This window comes from Eremomyces bilateralis, assembly GCF_010015585.1.
Source record: "Eremomyces bilateralis CBS 781.70 unplaced genomic scaffold P152scaffold_3, whole genome shotgun sequence".
In the NCBI taxonomy this organism is placed as follows: Eukaryota; Fungi; Ascomycota; class Dothideomycetes; order Eremomycetales; family Eremomycetaceae; genus Eremomyces; species Eremomyces bilateralis.
Genome location: NW_022985069.1, coordinates 1,674,608 through 1,694,507, shown reverse-complemented (window position 1 = coordinate 1,694,507; position 19,900 = coordinate 1,674,608). Strand labels below are relative to the sequence as shown.

The 19,900-nt window shown below is 50.4% G+C and overlaps 11 protein-coding genes across 11 annotated transcripts; 4 read left to right on the top strand and 7 right to left on the bottom strand.

Annotated features, from left to right (window-relative positions):
- Positions 1-384: 384 nt before the first annotated feature.
- On the top strand, positions 385-824 carry P152DRAFT_390940 (RBP11-like subunits of RNA polymerase; the record flags this gene model as incomplete). The annotated part of the gene is made up of 2 exons (XM_033676067.1): positions 385-487; positions 538-824. The coding sequence occupies 2 exons, from the start codon at positions 385-387 to the stop codon at positions 822-824; spliced, it is 390 nt and encodes a 129-aa protein (XP_033537545.1).
- Positions 825-1,095: 271 nt separating this feature from the next.
- P152DRAFT_201575 (HSP20-like chaperone) lies at positions 1,096-2,018 on the bottom strand. The gene has a single exon (XM_033674344.1). The coding sequence runs from the start codon at positions 1,875-1,877 to the stop codon at positions 1,299-1,301; it is 579 nt and encodes a 192-aa protein (XP_033537544.1). The 5' UTR covers positions 1,878-2,018; the 3' UTR covers positions 1,096-1,298.
- A 274-nt stretch (positions 2,019-2,292) lies between these two features.
- On the bottom strand, positions 2,293-2,642 carry P152DRAFT_389959 (uncharacterized protein; the record flags this gene model as incomplete). Its single annotated transcript, XM_033676012.1, has 2 exons — positions 2,293-2,456; positions 2,558-2,642. The coding sequence occupies 2 exons, from the start codon at positions 2,640-2,642 to the stop codon at positions 2,293-2,295; spliced, it is 249 nt and encodes an 82-aa protein (XP_033537543.1).
- Positions 2,643-3,425: 783 nt separating this feature from the next.
- Positions 3,426-4,185, bottom strand: P152DRAFT_471288 (uncharacterized protein; the record flags this gene model as incomplete). Its single annotated transcript, XM_033681046.1, has 3 exons — positions 3,426-3,853; positions 3,916-3,994; positions 4,153-4,185. The coding sequence occupies 3 exons, from the start codon at positions 4,183-4,185 to the stop codon at positions 3,426-3,428; spliced, it is 540 nt and encodes a 179-aa protein (XP_033537542.1).
- Positions 4,186-6,797: 2,612 nt separating this feature from the next.
- P152DRAFT_201488 (uncharacterized protein) lies at positions 6,798-8,108 on the bottom strand. Its single transcript, XM_033674343.1, has one exon. It carries the CDS (start codon positions 7,816-7,818, stop codon positions 7,123-7,125), a length of 696 nt encoding a protein of 231 aa, XP_033537541.1. The 5' UTR covers positions 7,819-8,108; the 3' UTR covers positions 6,798-7,122.
- A 189-nt stretch (positions 8,109-8,297) lies between these two features.
- P152DRAFT_455635 (pyridoxine) lies at positions 8,298-9,522 on the top strand. Its single transcript, XM_033678827.1, has 2 exons — positions 8,298-8,654; positions 8,707-9,522. Exons 1-2 carry the CDS (start codon positions 8,368-8,370, stop codon positions 9,278-9,280), a joined length of 861 nt encoding a protein of 286 aa, XP_033537540.1. The 5' UTR covers positions 8,298-8,367; the 3' UTR covers positions 9,281-9,522.
- Positions 9,523-10,769: 1,247 nt separating this feature from the next.
- P152DRAFT_471285 (acyl-CoA N-acyltransferase) lies at positions 10,770-11,471 on the top strand (the record flags this gene model as incomplete). Its single annotated transcript, XM_033681045.1, has 2 exons — positions 10,770-11,157; positions 11,215-11,471. The coding sequence occupies 2 exons, from the start codon at positions 10,770-10,772 to the stop codon at positions 11,469-11,471; spliced, it is 645 nt and encodes a 214-aa protein (XP_033537539.1).
- Positions 11,472-11,947: 476 nt separating this feature from the next.
- P152DRAFT_496809 (phosphoribosylglycinamide formyltransferase) lies at positions 11,948-12,878 on the bottom strand (the record flags this gene model as incomplete). Its single annotated transcript, XM_033682258.1, has 1 exon — positions 11,948-12,878. The coding sequence occupies exon 1, from the start codon at positions 12,641-12,643 to the stop codon at positions 11,948-11,950; it is 696 nt and encodes a 231-aa protein (XP_033537538.1). The 5' UTR covers positions 12,644-12,878.
- Positions 12,879-13,043: 165 nt separating this feature from the next.
- P152DRAFT_455631 (uncharacterized protein) lies at positions 13,044-13,734 on the bottom strand. Its single transcript, XM_033678826.1, has 2 exons — positions 13,645-13,734; positions 13,044-13,510 (listed from the first exon to the last, which is right to left on the bottom strand). Exons 1-2 carry the CDS (start codon positions 13,690-13,692, stop codon positions 13,247-13,249), a joined length of 312 nt encoding a protein of 103 aa, XP_033537537.1. The 5' UTR covers positions 13,693-13,734; the 3' UTR covers positions 13,044-13,246.
- Positions 13,735-14,970: 1,236 nt separating this feature from the next.
- P152DRAFT_201426 (uncharacterized protein) lies at positions 14,971-16,251 on the top strand. The gene has a single exon (XM_033674341.1). It carries the CDS (start codon positions 15,163-15,165, stop codon positions 16,165-16,167), a length of 1,005 nt encoding a protein of 334 aa, XP_033537536.1. The 5' UTR covers positions 14,971-15,162; the 3' UTR covers positions 16,168-16,251.
- Positions 16,252-16,827: 576 nt separating this feature from the next.
- On the bottom strand, positions 16,828-19,590 carry P152DRAFT_201429 (uncharacterized protein). Its single transcript, XM_033674342.1, has 2 exons — positions 19,219-19,590; positions 16,828-19,056 (listed from the first exon to the last, which is right to left on the bottom strand). The coding sequence occupies exons 1-2, from the start codon at positions 19,298-19,300 to the stop codon at positions 17,132-17,134; spliced, it is 2,007 nt and encodes a 668-aa protein (XP_033537535.1). The 5' UTR covers positions 19,301-19,590; the 3' UTR covers positions 16,828-17,131.
- Positions 19,591-19,900: the final 310 nt, after the last annotated feature.

The window sequence follows — 19,900 nt, the reverse complement described above, 5'->3', positions numbered from 1 at the left end:
ATGGCTTTCTACTTTGTTTTGTATCATGTGTTATAGGGACTGTATCGCATTTGCGTGAGCAACAAGACTTCAGGATGAAAAGCACTTCAGGTCTCCTTTCCCTTTCATTGCTTGATCCTCATGCTCCAACGAGGGGTTTTGGTATCAGCTTCGTAATTTTCGAACTTTTATCCAATCGTTACTTACCCTTTTCTATTACTTTTATATTATTGCTCGCATTTGACTGTTGTTACTCACATTTGACTGTTGTTGCTTGCACTTGGCTGGTGTTCCTTCAAATGGTTTCTTTTCTTGTCAGAGACATTTCATCGAACTCGACACTACAATCCCATACTACTGTCCTTCAGCCTACAAGCACCAGCACATTGTCTCTGCATAGCAATCATGCCTGGCCACCGCGCACAACTGACATGTCTGTCCCCGGAAAGGTTCGAGTTGTTCCTTCTCGGAGAAGGCGAAAAAAAGGTCACTTACACTCACGACACCCGTAAGTCCATCGATCGATATCATCGATGTCATTCATTAACTTTGACCTAGGCGTCCCGAACACCATGATTTTCACCTTCAATAAGGAAGATCACACTCTGGGGAACCTTCTCACCGCTCACCTGCACAAATACAAATATGTCACCTTCTCAGCTTACATCTCGCCTCACCCTCTCACTCCGTCCTTCGACTTGCGTGTTTCGACGGATGGCAGCGTCACCCCCAAAGATGCAGTCGTGCAATGCTGCAAGGACGTCGTCAAGGAGCTCGAGGTCCTGAGCAATAACTTCTTGAAAGAGATGGAGTTGAGGAAGATTGCAAATCAGGGCAGGGAGTGAGCAGGTCGTTGGGCTATGAGCTATGTTGGCAACATGGCGACCAATTGGTATTGCATGAAAATGGCGCATTCATATGGCAGGCGAGTCGGGCGCGTCTATCGGCCACTGGAGTTAATCGGACAGATATATGGGCTATGGGACTTGCGAATTGATCATTTTCTACGTTTTCATTTCGGAGGATCGCGTCTACGATTGATAGACACACTGGTTCGGTGTCGGTAACCAGAAAATGACACTTTCACACTGAAGGACGAGGAAGAAGTATTCTTCTGAAATGATTTGATTGTCCAGTGCACTACTCTATGAGGCAGAGTACAAAGTGACTGCGTATATCCATATAACTCCTATGCTATGCTATGTTTCATCCAAATTGACCCATCCACACAAAATCGATTCTTCATCCATTAGCTAACCCATGTGTCGTGATGTTCATGTAATCGACAGAAGATGTCGAGACGGCGACCAAGAGAGGAGTTACTCGATAGAGATCTTGCGGGACTTCGGAGCAGCAGCCTTGGGGACCGAGATACTCAGGACTCCGTTCTTCAGCGAAGCCTTGACGCCCTCCTGGTCTACGCGGGTCGGGAAGCTGAAGGTCCGGTGGAACTCGCCGACCGCCCGCTCGGTGACCCAGTAGCGGACCCCCTGCTCGGATGGCTTGCTGACTTGCTTCTGCGTGTCGTCCACTTTGGTGACAGCCGTCTGAGGGAGGTCGGATTCATCCTCGGCGTCTTCGACGGTGGGTTGGTGGCCGTTGGTCCCCTCCCCTGTCACCGAGTCCTTACGTTCGGAGCGGTGCTCCACACGGCCGGAGATCGTGAGGGTGTTCCCGTCGGTCCACTCAATGTTCACGTTCTTCTGCTCGATGCCTGGGAGCTCGCCGTGGAGCTCGTACGCTTTTTCGGTCTCCTTGACGTCGAACTTGGGGGAGAAGGTCTTGATTTTTTGGGGCTGGCTTCGCGCCGGGGTCTGATCGTTGGCTAGGGAGGCGTAGTCGTCAAGGAGACGGATGAGGGGGGATTCGAATTCGGTCCAGCGTGGAAAGAGAGACATGTTGGCGGATGTGTGTGGAAAGGTGCTTTGGTGGCGATTGACGGCTTATGGGCTCGAACGAGTTGAGATAGTCGTCTGGTGATGCGTCTGGCTGATGGTATGAAGCTGTGTTGATTAAAGGATTATTTCTGGAGCGAGATTTCACATTCATTTTATAGACTCTGGTCGAGCAGACCGAATCCGCCACCGGTTTCTAGAACAGGCCATCATCATATCCAGAAAAGTCTACGCAATCGCTGGGTGTGATTTGCAATCAGGCATCACTAAAGTTATTATCGAGATCATGCAGTTGCAGTCATTCGAGACGATGCGAGAAGCTTCCGCCAAGACATGTCACGAGATTCCACTGCGCCACAGTATCAAACACAGAATGTGGAGAGATGCGACCTCATCATGCAAGGAGAATGAGCTTGAATTAGGATATTCGGGTCACTCCAGGGGAGTCCAAGATTTCGAGCTGGCGTCGTCCTTTGCGAAGAAGAAATTCAATTGTCCCAAAGTCCTTCCTGTCCACATCTGCATATCGTCGAAACTCGCTCCTACACGCAAATGTCAGCGGACGTATCAGGGCGCCGGGAACTCCTCTGCGCACCGTGTATACTCAAGGAATTTCGGGCGTGATTCCTGTTCAACCCTATCAGCATGCAGGTTCGCCGCTGCACGACGGCACACGCGTCCACGCACCGTAGGCTTCCGTTTGGACGCAAGAATACATCGCTGGTACAGGGCGAGCACTTCACGCTGTAACCCGGAATGGCGCGGCATCGGGATTTAGGAGGGTCGTCGATTTCATGCGGACGATCCCATGTCCATCTGAATATGACCGGTTCAGCCGAAGATCATGGTTCAATTGGGTTGTACGGTGGCAGATGTCCAAAGTCTGAAATTGAAGCTTCTGCTGGACACTAGACCCTCACTGGACGGTCCCTGATCTGCAGTGGCTGGAACCGAACATCCCTGTCAGCCGAAATGGCATCTGAACAATGGGGGTCAAACTCTCATAACGTCGACCATAACAATTACAACAAATCCATCAGAGATACCTCCCATTATAGTCCCTTCGAGTTCATCCCAGGATTTCAAATCAGAGTTAGAATACTGAAGCAACCGAACTCAGAGACAGTGCAGGTCAACCGTTATCATTGGAGCTACGAACGAGCTACAAATTGTGTGCTGTGCTGCGACCGTTCTTCTGTCATAGGGTTGAGGGGAGCACTGCTTCGCGTCTTCGTGATGCTTCACGAGTAGAAGCTAGTTGTGAGTTGCCACCATAATCACAACATTTTCTCCGAGCTTGTGAGTAAGGAATGGTCAATCGACCATGCAGCGCGCCCATAACCGAAACCTTCTTCTCCATGTCGAGTGAATATCAGGGGTTTCAAAGGGGTGGGGAAATCAGATGTTGGGGGGAGGAGTATCGTGGGGAAAGTGAAAAGCGCAGCGTAAACCAGATATCGTTCCAAAGAACGCATCGCAGCGGCAAACTGCTCCTCCAACCAATGCTAGACAAAAGCCCAACAAAGCGCGCACCATCCTGCAGGCGGGGGATCAGATAGCGTCGTCATATTCGTCGTAGCTATCCTCCTCACTCGGATATTCATTCTCCATATCTCCGTCGAGCAGGGTATCCATCGCATTGTTGAACGTGGAAATCGGCTTCGGCTTCCTTGGGGATTTCCGCCGCGGCTCCAGGGTTACGGCGTCACCGTTTCCATTAGGACGCTCCCTGTGTCTTCGACTCGGAGTCTTTAGCCCCAAAGCATCATTGACGGCGTCGCTATCACTGTCGGACTCGTCGTCCCTTACCCTCTTCCCGCTGGTCGGCGTCGATTTCGTCCTCCAGACACGCCCAGAAGGGGTATGTCGGCCAGACTTCATCGAGCCGTCTTTCTCGATCTTGGAGCGCTCACGTCGCTTCAGGCGCGAGAATCTATCCGTAACCGCAGAGACCGTAGGCTTAGGACCGAACTCCGCAGCTGGATGGTGTAAGTGAGGGCTCCGTAGGCTGGATGAACGCTGGATGAATTGGGAAACTTACGCCAAAGTTCCACAATCTTCGGAGCGAGGTCCTTTGGTGTGACCTTGATGTCACACTCCTTCAAGATAACGCACAGTGCCTAGCATATAGGGTAAGTGACCAAACAGTGAAATGTTCCAACTGAGGCAGGGAAATTGATGGACTGGAAGAATTCGTGAAGAGTCCAGCACAGTCAGTCTTATCATCCTAATCTGGCTGATCAGGGGAAATGGCAGCATATGCGGTTATGGAACTCACCCAGGCAAGCTGCTGATCGCCCCAGGCAACCATGATGATGATTCAAATAGATTGATATAGAATCAATCTCGAGGTTGGTAGGAGTCTTGATACTGAAGGAAGCCAGGCCGAGCAGGCGATAATCGATGTGTCGGGATGCGAGGCTGTAATAGCTGAGATGAAAGCGTTCACTTTCTGGAGGAAGCACAAGGGGAAGTCAAGTTCCCAATGTAAAACTTGAATTGGTGAAGCTTGTTAGGCGTGGACGAGAAGTTGAGGTTACAGTGAAGTGTCGGAGTTGTTCTTAGTAAGTTGGAGGCTCTTGATCAGTGGAAGAGGTGAGATGTGCTGCTCGTGTCTCAGGAAGTGAAGAAGATGAAGCCAACTATGACATTTGAAGGATGGTTCAGTCGGCGGGGCAAAGTATTCGATAAATTCATAAAAGTTTAAAATAAGAAAAGTGACCGATCACTTGATGGCATTTTAAACCTGCGCAGAAGAGCGAACTTGTCCTATATCTAGGTGCATAATGAGTGACTATTAGCAGACATCTTACTGCGCACATAGGTCATTAATTAAACTTTAGGTACTATTATATATTCCTGCCTTCGAGGATTTGCCTTAACAGTGCAGCGAATTTCAACTATCCCTCGTAATCACGGCAACAATTAGAGAAGATCAGTTGTAGAGGCATCCTGATGTACCATCTGCATAACCACATATAAGTGTACATATGCCAGCTATAATGTCTTCAATGTCCATAAGAAGTCTCCTGATTGATCCAGACAGCATGAGGTTTCGAAAAGTTCTCCAATTCAGTGGTTCTGCTCCTCTTCGATTCAAACCCAACTGATCTGTCTGATCCTCTCTGATTTAACCAACTCAATCCAGTCTTCTCACACCTTGCGCGGGGTTTCCTGCGCTCCCTTGAAGACTGGCCCCAATCCCGAGTTTGAGTTGCGGATTCTTTGTGACTCGTGGCTGTTGCTTACGCGAACCAGAAGACTGATCCCTTAGTAAAAGGGTCATCTTCGCCTTGATATACGTCCGAGGCCCAAGAGCTTCGCAAGGTTGGCATTGCGGTCAGCGTTGCGGTTAGCATTGAGCTTATCGGTACCCAGTCGTGTCCCAACATTCGAACTGTCATTCTGTTTCGTAGCATGCGCTGCGGTTCTCCGCTTCCTCAGACTCGAGTTTTCGCCCAAAAGTCCAAGGTTTAACACAGCCTCTAATATATCCGGCTATGTGACTTTCGTGGAATGGCAAAAGGGAGACAAAAGTATTATGGAAAGGGTAGATTAAGCTAACGAATTGAATCATCAGGAATGAACTCGATCTGATTAGAATAAGAGCAGGTGAATAGCGGTCCAGTAGGTACTTGACCGGGAAGAATTCGGATTCTGTCGAGCATTGAATTCAAGAGGAATTACAGACAGTACATTCTTCAACTAAAGGTTTAAGATCACTCATTTGACAGTATCTCAGGGAAGAAATGAGAGGAAAAGGAATGGGAGGAAATCCGCCTCTCACTTCATGGGATGAAGTTGAGATTCGCTAGTGATGATTGGCACGAGGAAAATCACCTCTCCCTGCTAACTCGATTGCTCACGTAGTACCACTTGAAACTGACTACACGCGTGCACGGAATATCGCTATGGATGATGCATTTGACTCGTAGGTTACGCATCAAAACGTTGATGCTCTCATGGGCCCCGAATTTGGCCATTCCAGTGTGTAACTATGCTATCCACCATATACTGCTCGACCTCTGCCCATCAAAGATCGTCCTTGTCCATTCCGTTCTGGTCGTGTCTTGAGTACAGTCTATACGACTTCATCACGTTGCCCATTGACTTCAGCCGCATCCTCAGTCGCATCAGACACCTTGGTCCCCACCTTCGTCGTCTTCTGCTTTTTCGAGGGGGATTCGTCGTCGTCGTCGTCATGACCATTGGTCACCTTGACCCCCGCCTTCCTTCCACGCTTAGGCGTTCCGACAGGGCCGAGTGCCTTGATCTTTTCGGCGATCACGGCGTTCTTGGATTCGAGATCTTCTCGCAGTCGTACGATCTTCTTGCTACAGAAGGTGTAAGTGAAAGATGTCTAAGGCGTTGACATGATGCAAGCTTACCCGACTGCGATAGGAGTGCGGCTAGTGCCCAGCAGCTCAACGATAGTCTTGTTATCACCGCGGATCCCAGTGGGACCGAACGCGAGTATGTACTGGAGAGCCGCAGTCTCTTCTTCAGACCAGCCTTGCTGTTTGTTGGTAACAGCTGCCATGATGGTTGTGACGTCTGTATATGAAGTCAGTTCAAGGTTCATACGGATTCAGTGAATAAGGAATGTCCTTACATTTGATTCAGGTATGACTGAATGACGTTGCGGTGCGGCAGCACTGGATTGAGGCAGATACGAATTGACTGAAGGAACCCAAGATGAAGGCAGAGGTGAAGAGGATAGAAAGATCCGAGGACGGTAAGAAGATGGAGGTTTCAGTGAGTCGAGTAGGGCCGAACTGAAGTGAAGAGTTCGAGGTGTGAAGTGAGGACAAGGGAAGATCGAGGATTGGATATGCGGGAGGCTTTCAGTGCGTTGAGTAGGCTCCAACTGAAAAGTGAAAATGGGAAAGGTGAGACGCTTTCAGTGAGTTGAATAGCACTTCCCTTTAGGCTCCAGTTAAAAGCAAAGAAGCAGGCGACTAGAAATTATAGGAATAGAAGTAACCAGAACTGAGGTGTTGACTGGAACCAGGTTTGATGTGTTAAGAGCATATGCATGAGCCAAGGGTTTCCGGTTTGCGGATTTCGTTGACATGTCACGCAACTATGTATAAGTGGGTGAGCTGCAATACCCTTCTGCCGTATTCGAGGTTAAGGTAGTGTCTGTGGAATAACAGATGCAAGCATTTCGTCATAACTGAACTCGAACGTATTTCCAAAATCAAGACATTGACATGCAAGCCGTCGGAAAGTTAGGGGAGCATAAGGATCATACAGCACTCTCTGCACCCCGCTGCTCAACTTTCCTCAGCATGTTGGCGCACCAAAGAACTGCAACAACGGGATCAATTTCCTTATCATCAATGGCAAGAACACCGCCCCCAATCCAAACCGACAATTTCGTGGATCGATACTGGGCGACTGGTATCTCCTGGCTGCCAATTTGTTTGAAAAGCGTGAAATACCGGCTACTCAGGCGCTTGTCGAACTTGCCGATATGTCGAACCGACTCTTTGACGAATTCCTCGCTCGCTGTCCACAATCCCATCGGCTTCATTACGATGGGGTGACTCGAGTGCGGGCTGTCCGCAGGGAACTCGAACACGGATTTCTGTGTGCTAAATATCGATCCTTTCCAAGTTCCGATTGGTGATGTGTCGGGTGGTTGGCTTATAGTCATCATCGAGGTGAAGAATCTGGCGCGTGAAATCTCCAGACTCGGTAGGATTTCTGTTCCATCCTTGCTCTTTCCTGGAATACGGCTTTGGATCGTTCGGATATGATCGTCCCATGCCTCGGATAAATAGGGCAGCTCGATGAGGCTTGTGATGTCAAAGATCTTGATTTCTTTTCTCCAGGTTGAGTGCTTGTCGATTATGAAGTACTGAGTGGCTTCTCGCAGTCCACCCTCCTGCTCCTCGCTCCTCTTCTCTTCATTCTTTCCAGAGCGCCGCATGAAACCCATAATAGTATTCGATATAAGCCCGGTTTAAAATAATAACGGATATAATGGCAGTAATGAGTGAATTAAGCAGAAAGGGCGCTTCGCACGCTGGAAGACTTATTCTTTTAAACGCGGCAGACGCTTGACATTTTATCATCGCCACTAGCAAGGCTCAATCCTACAAGACTACAAATGCAAGGCGAACAACGGGCATCTTTTGCCCCAAGAGGTGGACTCGGAGTTCTCATTGCTGGTTCGCCCAAAGTCCGCCTTGGAAGATGATGGAGATGATTCGTGAGGTTAAGTCAGGGTCTGCTAGAGAAATCTGTTACATATCTGCCTTGAGGACGCCGGAGCGGAGCAGTTGGCGGAGCGGGACGAACTGTGGCGTTCCGCCAAGCACACCACGACGAGAGGGACGAGTGACATGGATAAGCGACAGGGTTCTGTTCAAGCCTCCTGTCCAGGGGTCTGTTATCGATAACGCCGAATTTGACGATCATGACTCCTCCATGTCAATCTTTCGAAAACTCCAGGTTCCTGGTTTCGCGTTGTCGATATGCATCTGCAATGACACAATCGGCGTCGCCTTCATCGTCCGGGCGGAAGATAACAGTTGGGGTCCTTGCCTTGCAAGGTGCTTTTTCTGAGCATGTCCAGCTGCTCCGCACTGCCTCTGCGAGCCTGGGCGTAGACCAAGATGGCGACCATAATGTAGAATGGTGCTTTATGGAAGTCAGGACGGCAAAAGAATTGGATATGTGCGATGCCCTGATTATACCTGGCGGAGAAAGTACGACAATGAGCCTTGTCGCTCAAAGATCCGGAATCCTTGGGCCTCTTCAAGAGTTTGTAAAGTATGTCTCGTCCACGCATGAAGTTTGAGCCGATGCTTACTGTTGAGTCAAGAGGATACTGTAAACCCACTTGGGGGACTTGTGCCGGTCTCATCCTTCTCTCCGAATCTGCCAACCGTACGAAGAAAGGTGGTCAGGACTTGATTGGTGGTCTGGATGTCCGAGTTGATCGTAACCATTTCGGTCGGCAAGTCGAATCCTTCGAGTCCAATATCGACATTTATTTTCCCGCCGTTGGTCCTCAAACGCTGGGTACTGAGGGGCTGAATGGCACACAGGGGATGGAACAGAAGGAACACCTGCAGTTCCATGCGATCTTTATTCGGGCACCCATTGTGCAAGAGATTCTCTCCAACCAGCCAGGGATACAGGTCAAAGATGTGGATAATCCATCACTGGTTGTTGCGTCCTCATTACTGCCAAAGACAGAGGCTGCACAGCTGGCTGCGAAGGGAGAGGTTGAAGTTTTGGCTCGGCTTCCACGCCAAGCTGGAGAAGAGCAAGGCAGGATTGTGGCCGTCCGCCAGGGAAACGTTTTGGGGACGAGCTTCCATCCTGAGTTAACAATGGATCCTAGAATCCATACTTGGTGGCTGCGCTATGTCAGGAGTAAGGCATACCAGTGAGTTGATGTCATACTTTCGCAGTGAAACTTTGGCTGCGACTGGGAGGTTAGATATAGAGACATTACAATGTTTAGACGTCCCTTATCGAGGCTATCACGAAAATTCCTCTGTAAATCTCACAGAGCGGCCTTGCGGTCTTTGTTGACGACGACTAAGCGATGAAACATGTGAATTGCAGATAAATTCTAATCCTGTCGCCCTACTTTATAACTCGCAATGTAAACGACAAAGGCAAATCTGACGACTTCGTTGTTCACCCCCCTTTAATTTGACCTCCAAAGAAAGGCCCTTCAACAAGATGTGGCCTGCGTGGATGCCAGCATGGCTGCAAGACATCTGCGCTTGCATATATGGTGTCTGCGAACGTAAGTGTCCAGGGTTGAGCATCAAGAAGAAGCGCTCACAGATGCCCAGGCTTCATACGTTCAGTGAGGAATTTACATCCACGGACTCGAGTCCGGTCGAGCCTCCAGGGGCAAGCGGAACGTCGAGATAGAAGAATGGGTGGTCTCGAGTCAGCTTGACTTCCATTGGCATCACCCAGGTCGTGCAATGTATGCGTGGGCATTTGAAACCCCCGGTCCAGCGATTTTTCTAACCATTGTGCTAAGTAGGAGGAAGACGACGATGCTCCCGTGTCGTTGGATGCGAGGGACGACCGACACATCAATGAATTGGGAATATTCCGTGGTCTAGGACGTAGTGGGGGAAGGAAGTGGAACAAACACCGGATAATGGGTTTCCCTCGCTCTTGTATTTGGGTTGGATCGCGCAGTTCAAGACAGTCAACATCCTATGCTGGCGTCGCGTTTACGACAAGACAAGCGATCAAACCGCTATATTCCGGTTGGCGTTTTCGAGCTGAGGCTGCACCAGCGCAAATGCCCAGCGGCGGGTAATCCTCTATCAGTCAAAATTAAAGCAATCGCCGAGACTACAAGAAACTAAATCATGATAGCTCTTTAAACGCCTGGCCTAGAGTATTCAGTGTGAACATTTCCACTGTCGAGGATTAATCGCTTTGCAGCCACTGAACCAGTTATTCGGCCGGTTTTCTTTCAATGCCTCGAGACCAAATATGCCTGGAACTTGCACTATACATCGCTTTGTAACAGACACTGCAGACCCGGCAGTATCTTCTTACTCATGGGACAGGGAGGAAGTGAGGTTCAAAGCGTTTGGCGATGATATCAGGGGCTCAGTCAGCAGGGTTACATCAGGGACCAGTTCCTACCCCACCCTAGCCCACATCATGTTACCGATATTTCCTGACATGGGCTCCGCATTTTAGAATTTACCTCCATGCTCGATGTGCCGTCAAACGAAACAGCAAAAAATTCCTGCTAACCGGGTTCGGCACGCGTTGACTCACGTTGATGTGCTCCATGAGTTCCATCTGCAAGACATAAAAGAAAGACTGCGCAGCGCCTAGATTTTTGTTAACTTCGTAGATGCCCTAAGTCCTATCACGCTCGTGCCACAAGCAGCTATGGTTCTAGAACTCCACCCAATGGTCGAAACCGACTTCGACGACTTCGCACGGATTTCCCGTAGCTCCTTTCAAGGCGGCATCGCGGACCTCCTCACTCTTGGCGACTTGACGCCAGAGGTCCTGGCAAGCACGCGGGATCGTCATTTGGGTCATTTCAGAGATGATCCGCATAGTCGCTATGTGAAAGTTGTCGACAGCGATACGAAAGCCATTGTTGCGGTAGCATATTGGGAAATCCGCCAAGAAGAGCGGCCGATGGAGCAATTTCTGGAGGATACGGGGCCTGTACCGATACCTCCTACTGCCCATCCAGAAGCTTGGGAAGAATTCTTCGGCTACTTGACTCACGCGAGGCGGAATGTCATGGGTAATGGTCCGATCGCTTGTAAGTAGAAGTGGAAGTCGGAAGGGTTACAGAAACATGTCCTGACAGTGATTTCAGTCCTACATCTCCTTACTACGCATCCAGATTATCAGAGGCGGGGTGCAGGGGCCATCATTATGAAATGGGGTTGCGAGCAAGCCGATAAATACCGTGTTCGAGCCTTTCTAGAGGCCTCACAGAAGGGGAAAGGGTTGTATGAAAAATTTGGCTTCAAGGAAGTTGAGAGGAAAGTTTTTGATCTAAGCAAATGGGGTGGAGACTCTGTGGACATCATGACTTTAATGTTCCGAGATGCGGAGCCGGTGCCTTCGTAGATATCGGTTTGCTTTGGACGCTTTGGTTATTATTATGCCTAGGTCTGGTTGGCCGATGTTTGAGTCTGCTAGCTCTCGTCGAACCACGAAGGAGCCTTAAGAAAGAAAGGGAGCCTGAATCAACATTCAGTACGATGTGTATAGTCCCATCAGTCGTTCATCCATGCTCGCTTCGTCCCCTTCAACGCAACGATCTCGGGTACTTGCTGTCGAAGCATACTCCTTGTAGGCGAGAATGCGAACCCACTCCCCAATCCAATTTGAGAGCTGCGCACGGCTGCCTGCCTTGGTTGTCCGGAGACCTTTTGAACAAAAGATGCCCAAAACGGGGTGGTTCCGTGCGATACTCGGGGTTCATCCAGAGCAAAATGATTGCGGGAAGTCTTCCAATTGCCTTCCGTAGTCCTCCTTTAGATGTCCCAAGTCGCATCTTGGGTACCCTGATCTTTCCAACCAATGTGTATGCGGAAGGTTTCTCAACGTTGCTCTTTTTGCTTCTTAACAGCCTCAATTGCTTTGCGTGTACCTCTCACGATGACGCCCCATTCAACCCGATGGAGTTTTTCCTCAAACTTCTCCAAGTCTTCGTCCCCAGACTCAAACGGTATCTCTTCCACTTCGACCGGCTCGCCCATGTCGACTTCTTTGATGACGAAGTGCACCATTACGCCAGTCTTGGAGATCTTTCCCGCTAGCCAGTCTCTATGGGCTCGTCCAATAGCATCGGTTCCGTTGAATTGTCCTGGAAGCGCCGGATGAAGGTTGATGACGGGTACGCCGGCCTTGTCCATGGGCTCCAGAAACGTCATGCTGAGGACGTGCATGAATCCGGCGCAAACCACAAGGTCGGGTTCGTCTTTGAGAATCAATTCGGTCAAGTCGGCGTCATAAGCTTCTCGTGCAGCTTGATCCGCGGTGATTTCACTATTCGAAGTCTCGGCCAATTTGGCATACTTCTTTTTATACAGAAGCAAATTGTGGTATTCGGTGGCAATCAACGCATTGGCGGCGCGGGTCAAACCATATGCAGCCTTTCGATTCGATATGACGCGGATAATTCTACCAGCGATCTGACCGTCACGGATGGCGTCGATCAGGGCCTGTAAGTTGCTGCCATTGCCAGAAATGAGCACGGTGATGCGGGCGATTGAGGATGGGTTGGTATCAGTCATGTTGTAGAACGAAAGGGAAGGATAGGTCTGAACAACAAATGAAACGATCGCCCTAGGATAATACTATGAACAACGCAGAAAAGTTCAATGAGTTACACTGTACTCCATTCAAGTGCATAACAATTCCCGACAAATTTTGTTCACGATGATTTGAGCTGATCAGATATTGCGACGATGGTCTCTTCAGCCCGCTGTATTCTGGTATGCCAGGACCGAATCCCGATGTCTCCATGATGATCCGCAAACAGGAGGCCGATTAATTGTACGGATGATGGAGCCGATATCCTCGAAAGGCGCCTGATTTTTGTATGAAAATTTATTCGGTTGGTGAAGAGATGCCGAAGTCAACCCTTTCTTTCGCAACTCGGATCGCGTCTAAGGTACGCTGATATATGTTGGGCAGAAATATATTGCGATACTTGTTTAATTTGCTGCACGCTGATCAACTAGAATGACCTGTCCCTATCATGTAGATCTCCAGAATATGGACATGCTCCATTAGACTACTGTCCATTCGGCCCCTTCAGGCCGAGACCCCCGATCTGCCGCGCTTTACCACCAAACCTCCACCCATATACGACATCCAAATCCCGAAACAGAGGTCTAGAACATAGCCAACATCGCAAGTGCAGCGACCAGCAGGCCCATCCACCCATCCACCTTGCCCGGTTGAGTCGCGACCGCCAGACCCGTAGCTTGAGCTGGGGTTGATGCGGACGGGCTCGCCGAGGTAGTAGTAGGATGCGTTGCACTCGGCAACACTGAAGAGCGAGATTCGCCCACTGAGCTGGCACCCGAGCTGGGTACGGTCGCATTTCCTCCAGCCGTTGGAACGGGTGGTGCCAAGGTTGGTGCATAGGAAGACGCCTGGTGACAGTTAGCCGTGTGTAAACAGATAGTGAACATAATTCAGTGGAGAAAATTAGAGGATTCTTCAAGCCAGCATGATGGAACAATTGTTCAGACTATCGGTGACCACGGAACAAGAACGGATGACTTACGGCACAGATGGTGTGGATAGTGGTCACAGTAACGCAATTGGACGACATCTTGACAGTGAAGGGAGTTTCTCAACGGTGACTAGAAAGAGGAATGAAAATTCCTATTGAAGAAGAACCACTTGGTGTTTTGCGAACAAAGAGGAGCTGATGGAAGATTCGCTCTTTAGAAACAATGGAAGTTTGGTCTGATGACACGAGCAGTTTTCCGTGTCATACGTTGGTCAACAACTTCAAGAAGTCGTGTATTTGCGAGAATGACGAAATGGTTGATGTTAGGTGAAAGAGAATAGTAAAGCCGTCTAAACAGGACGGGGAGCGAAGGAGGGAGCAAGATATTTCAATGGCTCCTGTCTTCGAAATCTGTGCTACATGACAGACGTCTAGATAATTTAAAGGTCAACGGGCAGATTCAGTACCGAACTGGCGGCATTCCTCAGCATGCAGCAGGTTCCCGCCATCATGTCGAGATCTTGTAGCTCGCATACGCGGCTGCATGCCCGGAGCGTAGACTGTGCAGCTGCGTCAGCTACAACCAATGGCAATTTATTCCAGCGGAAGTCAAATTGTCCAAGTTTAGGTTTTCATAATGAATTCAAATGTCATGCTGCTCAAATGTGGACAGGCGAAAGAAGGGGAGACCTAGCCAGAAACGCTCTTGAGCTCCCTTGTTTTGTGATTCGACGCGGTGTGATTGAAGTCCAAATACCTGCATGCACCTCAAACGAGCGTACGCCATTGTTGATTGAGGATGATCATCATCCTTCAGTCGGAATCATGGCTTTCCCATGGCAGCTGGAGAGGTTGGGAGGTTGGCCGACTGTCATGCAGTGAGGCAGGTAATAATGGCTGCCATCGAAAAGCGGAATGCCATCAGGATCAGCATCGAGCAAGCTGGTGATATCGGAATCGCACTCTCCCTAGCCATCATGATAAACTTTGAATTGTGGGACTGACTGTTCTGGAAAAGAAGATTGAAATGTCTCACCTCACGGTTCGTATCCCAAAGAAAATACGCCGTGTCCATTTTTGCTTGAATGCACGACGACGATCTCCAGATCAATGTTAGCCTGAACGAGCGATGAAGTCTTGTTATCAGGGTCAGTCCTCTTTGGAGACGCCATCACCATGACTGTCTGCCGGCACTATATCTATAAAAACAATTAAGTTAAGTTAGTCAGTTATTGTTAACTAACTACGGAGTATTGTTGTTATTACTTGAACTCTTGAGAAGATGGAGATGTTGATCAGCTGTGCTGCACGTGACCCTGCAAGCACTGGGAAGTGGGAACGGCGGTCATACAAAGATTGCTCTCCTCCACGGAGCATAGGCGCCTTTAGCCTTACCGTACGGAATGTCTTAGATCCAATTGAATTTCATTCCCAATTCCCAATTCTTTGAAATTACAACAAGTCGATCGTGATTTTGTTCGTGTACATGGCATGTGGCTATGAAATCAACTGAAATCGTTCGTCCCTGTTAATCCTCCTTGCACTACGGTTGGGACTTTTATATTCATCATGGCATCACCTTGGGCTGGAGCCCTTTCATTCTCAGCCTGCCGCCGTTGCATCCAGTCATTGGACCTGGTTACCCTGAGGAGTTCTACAGTCTGCCCTCAATTGAGCATACATCCACCCCGAGTCCACCAGCGAATCCCTTTATACCGTTATGCAACGGCCTCCACCCCTCGGTCCTCGACTGCTCTCCCGCATCTCGCCGAAGGCTACATCCTCGATGAAGCCATTGCCACCCTTCGTGTGCACCTTATCAACACCGAGGGTCGGGTAGATCCTCAAGCACATTCCCTTTCAAGTCTCCTCCGCAGTATCGACCGGACCACCGAACATGTCATTCAATTACGCGGCGCGTCCTCAGGAGACCCGGGCGAGGATGGGCTGAGCCTGCCTTTGGTCAAAGTCGTGACGGCACAGGAACTATTGGAGAGGCTTCGCGACAAGGAGATGAAGCAGAAGGCTTCAAAGCGGACACTCTTGTCTTCAAAGACCCTCGAAATCTCATGGCAGATCTCGGAATCGGATCTCGATCACCGATGCAAGAAGCTTCAAGAGTTCCTTGAGGAGGGCAGGAAAGTAGAGGTAATAATTCAGAGGAGACGTACAAATCGGCGCCGCGCACAGCAGCCTTCGCTCGACAGAAGGGTGGAGATCGTCGACCGCCTCAAGTCCATCCTATCCGAAGTCCCTGGCTCAGCAGAATCCAAACCTATGGATGTAAAAAAACCTGGTCTTCAGGATGAAACAGCAACTCTCTTCTTTGAGGGCCATAAGCTTGAGAAAGAAAGTGAAGCAGGTCCGGCGAAGGAGTCGGGGATAACCGCGGAGGATATTGAAAGAAAGAAGAAAGCGGAGGCAAAACGCAGGAGGAAAGAGGAGGAGAAAGCAAACCGCGCCGCCGAAGAAGCGGAGTTGGAGCATATTCAGCGTATGGAGCGGCCAAGGCCGAATTGGCAGCGACAGAAGCCAAATCGGGGACGGCCAGGCTTCAATAGGGCCAAATATTGAACCACCGGTAGTACATGATGTTCGCTACCTTCCACGTCCTTATCTACCTCTTCCGAAGCTAGTTCCCACCAGCAGAGGGTCTGGTCTTCATCGTGGACATACCGTCTCGCCTGTCGCAAAGCCTGCCGACGTGTGGCAATCCCATTTCGCACATATGGCAGGGCCGTCCTAATAGGACTTGTTCGAAGGAAATGTCCTCTCATACGGACCAGTATGCCATCCACTGGTGTGCGAATGGATCTCACCCACTATTTCGCAACGTCCGTTCTTCGATAAACAGTCCCTTGTACTGCACATACGTTTGTGTAGCGGAAGGTTGCCATTATCGAATCTTTGCATGTACCACGAGGCGTCCATTGATCGTTATGCCAGCTGGCTGACAGGACCTACTCTCGGAATCTCATTGAGATAAGCCCAAACTCAGGGGTTCCACTTCAACCTTCAGGAAGATCGCCTCAGTATGTGGGCTACTGGGTACGCAAAGCAATAGCTGCAATCAGGGTAGTTAAACCGCAGGATGTTCGGCCCCCTGACATTCAGGCGGACCTGAGGAAACAGCTGTGGATAGGTCACTTCACCGCATGGTCGTATGTCTCTCTGGATCAGGTTTGAGTATGTATCCAGTAGCTGGCTCGTACCTGGAGTTCTTTACACGAGCTAGCGAAGCGGATATCCAAGTACGATTCAGTTTAGTCCTCGGTTAGATGGTGTGGACCATTGCATCGCACTGTTGGGTTCCCTACGATCACAGGCATAGGGATGTTTCCAGAGACGAGACCTTTCTAGTCAAGAATTGAATAGACAACAAATGATGAAACATAGCTTGTCATATGAGCCTGTTATTAGATTTTATGATATACGTGCACAATCGCTCGCTCGCTAAAACCAAGCCGCTAATGAATCGTGACGCCGCGCTAGTACGCCTGCTATCGTTTCTTCAAATGCTCAGTTTTCCGGCTCCCGTCTACATTGCACCGACAACAGCCAAACCAAGAGCACCCATAACCCCTATGCTAATCGTCCAAGCACTGTTCTCCTTCTCCCTACCGGCTCCACTCGAAGGTGGCGGGCGAACACCAGATCCAGTTGCATCTGCGGAGGTAGAAGGCCCTATCGTCTCTCCAAAACCACTCGCGATCAAGTCACCCACGCCGATGGTCGTTACGCCAAGCAGGACAGTCGTGCTTCCACCTACCACCACTGTCCCTTCAGATCCAACAGATACGGTTGTACCGGCAATGACGGTAACCCCAGACGTCAGTGTCGTCCCTCCGATCAGCAAATGCCCACCCGACACCGAAAGCGTCTGAGATCCAATGATCGGTCCACTCGCAGCAGCTCCAGGCTGTCCCGACTCGGGACCTTGCACACCGGGACGAGAACCCTGGGTGCCCGCTGGCCCGGCGGGGAGGGTGATGGTCGATCCGCCGACGACCAACACGCCACCGGCACCATCGGAGCCGGGTCCAGCGCCAGAGGCGCCTGTGGGAACGGATACGGGGACACCGTTGATCGTGGCGACTTGGCCGGGGGTAACGGTCTCCCCATTGACAACCACTGTGCCGCCTGGACCGACTGAAAATGGGACGGGGGTTCCGCCAACAGGGAGAGAGCCGGATCCAGCACCTGATCCTGATCCTGATCCAGTGCCTGATTCCGATCCCGACCCGGAGCCGGAGCCGGAGCCGGAGCCAGCGCTTCCCCCTGAGGAGCTTCCGCTGCCGCTTCCGCTCCCACCAGGTCCGTCGTTCTGTCCGAACAGCTGGCCAATGCTGCCTCCAACATTATCGCCAGGAGAACCCCCTGAGCCAGACCCGCTAGATGAACCGCCAGACGAACCTCCAGACGAACCGTCGGACGACCCCCCCTCGCCACTGTTCGGGCCAAGAATTTGGCCAATTGCTCCACCTACGTCGCCGCCTGTCGAGCCTCCATTGTTGATCCCTCCATTGTCCTCATTGCCGCCAGAACCACCACTGTTCCCGTCGCCTGGGGATCCGCCATTGCTCCCATCACCAGTTCCCCCATCGCTGCCCGAGCCTCCGCCGGTACCTGTACCAGTATCGCCACCCGTGCCGCCGCCTTTGCTTCCACCATCAACAAACTCAGGTGCACCGGTTTGCATTAGGAAGTTCACGCTTTGATGCGTTATTATCTTAGTATGAGTGAGAGCGGGGCCATGAGTGATGGTACTGGCACAGTCGCTCGGCCAAATATCCGGGGGGAGCGACAGCTGCTCCTTGACGGTTGGGAGGGCGTCTATGTAGGAGAAGACGCTCGCCTCCACTCGCAACGAAGCGGCATCCGTAGGAGGGGAGATATCGTCAGGACCGGAGGTGATCCAGGGATACACCAGGCGGTTGTAGTCGGCCTCTGCGAGAGCAATCTTGGTTGGTTCGACTGAGACGCAAGTGGAGGCGTCCGTTGCGTTGGGATTGAAGCTGGAGAAAGCCCCCTTGATACTGTTGAAGGCGACGTACACGGTGGGGTACGTGAAAATGGTGTCGAGACCGGACTGGGTCCATGTTAAGGATGTCTGGGTGATCGTTTCATTCGCTCCGAGGGTCTCGTTCGGACCAATATAGGTGATCGTGACAAAGTTGGTCTCCGACGAGCCATCTGAGAAGGTGGTAATTTTTGGTTGAACGGAGAGTGTCACATTTCGTGGAGCATCCTCGTCCACACCCCCCGGATACCTTATCTCCTTGTAAAGGGCAGCGATCTCACATTGTGAGCATGTCGTATTGCTGGATAACTTCGTTGAAGGTTGCGTTATAGTGGGAGGCGATGGCGACCCCGACGAAGATGAAGAGGACGACGACCCCGACCCAGAATTGAGTGCAATTATTGGTGAAGACGAAGAGGAAATTGTCAAATTTGACCAGGATACTGCGAGTAAGTTAGAATGGGCTGTGGCATTTCAACACAATACTGTGGTTGCATGATTCAAGGAACCGATCGTACGACACACATGGGCCATAGACCTTTTCCAACCACCTGGCCATTAACTCTATCCGCTTGTGTGAGTCTTGAGAGTGAAAAGTGACTTACCTTGAGCATGAGTGAGGGGGAAAGCAGACAACGAAGCCCACAATAGCATGGGTGCGCTCAGGAGTCGTCTTCTCTGCGCCATTACTCGTATCTCTGTCGATAGTTGGAAGAAGATGAGAGTAGTAGAGAGAAGATAGGACGATATTAAAGTACGGTTTTCAGGTGGTTCGGGTCGGGTCACCACATGTCCACCATGCGTCACCTATTCTTAAAAGGAGTAATATAGCGCAGAGCCAGTCACTAGAGCGACCAACTCATACACATGCACCGGCTCCACCGCAGGCCAAGGATGATTGATAAAGGAAGAGAACATGTTGAAAGCTGAAAACCGAAAAGGGAACTCGAGTAGCGACCAAGGAAGTACTAAGTATACTAAAGGAAAGTGGAAGGGCCTGACTAGGCACCTAGGCCATGCCATGATGCCATGATGCCAGCGATGAAGATACCATAGTAGAAGACCTGCCCAGTGTCACCCCGGCGGTATTCGCGACACGTTAGGGACGGGGGAATATATCATTAAGCCATTGGCTACTGGCGGGATATCAGCGAATGGATGCAGTGAAGGATGAAACTATGTACCAAACAAGGCCATCAATGGATGATCGATGGGTGATCAATCTCACCAATGAGCGATCAACAGTCGATCAACTGGCAGCTTTGGCTTAGCCCCAAGGCTGAAGGC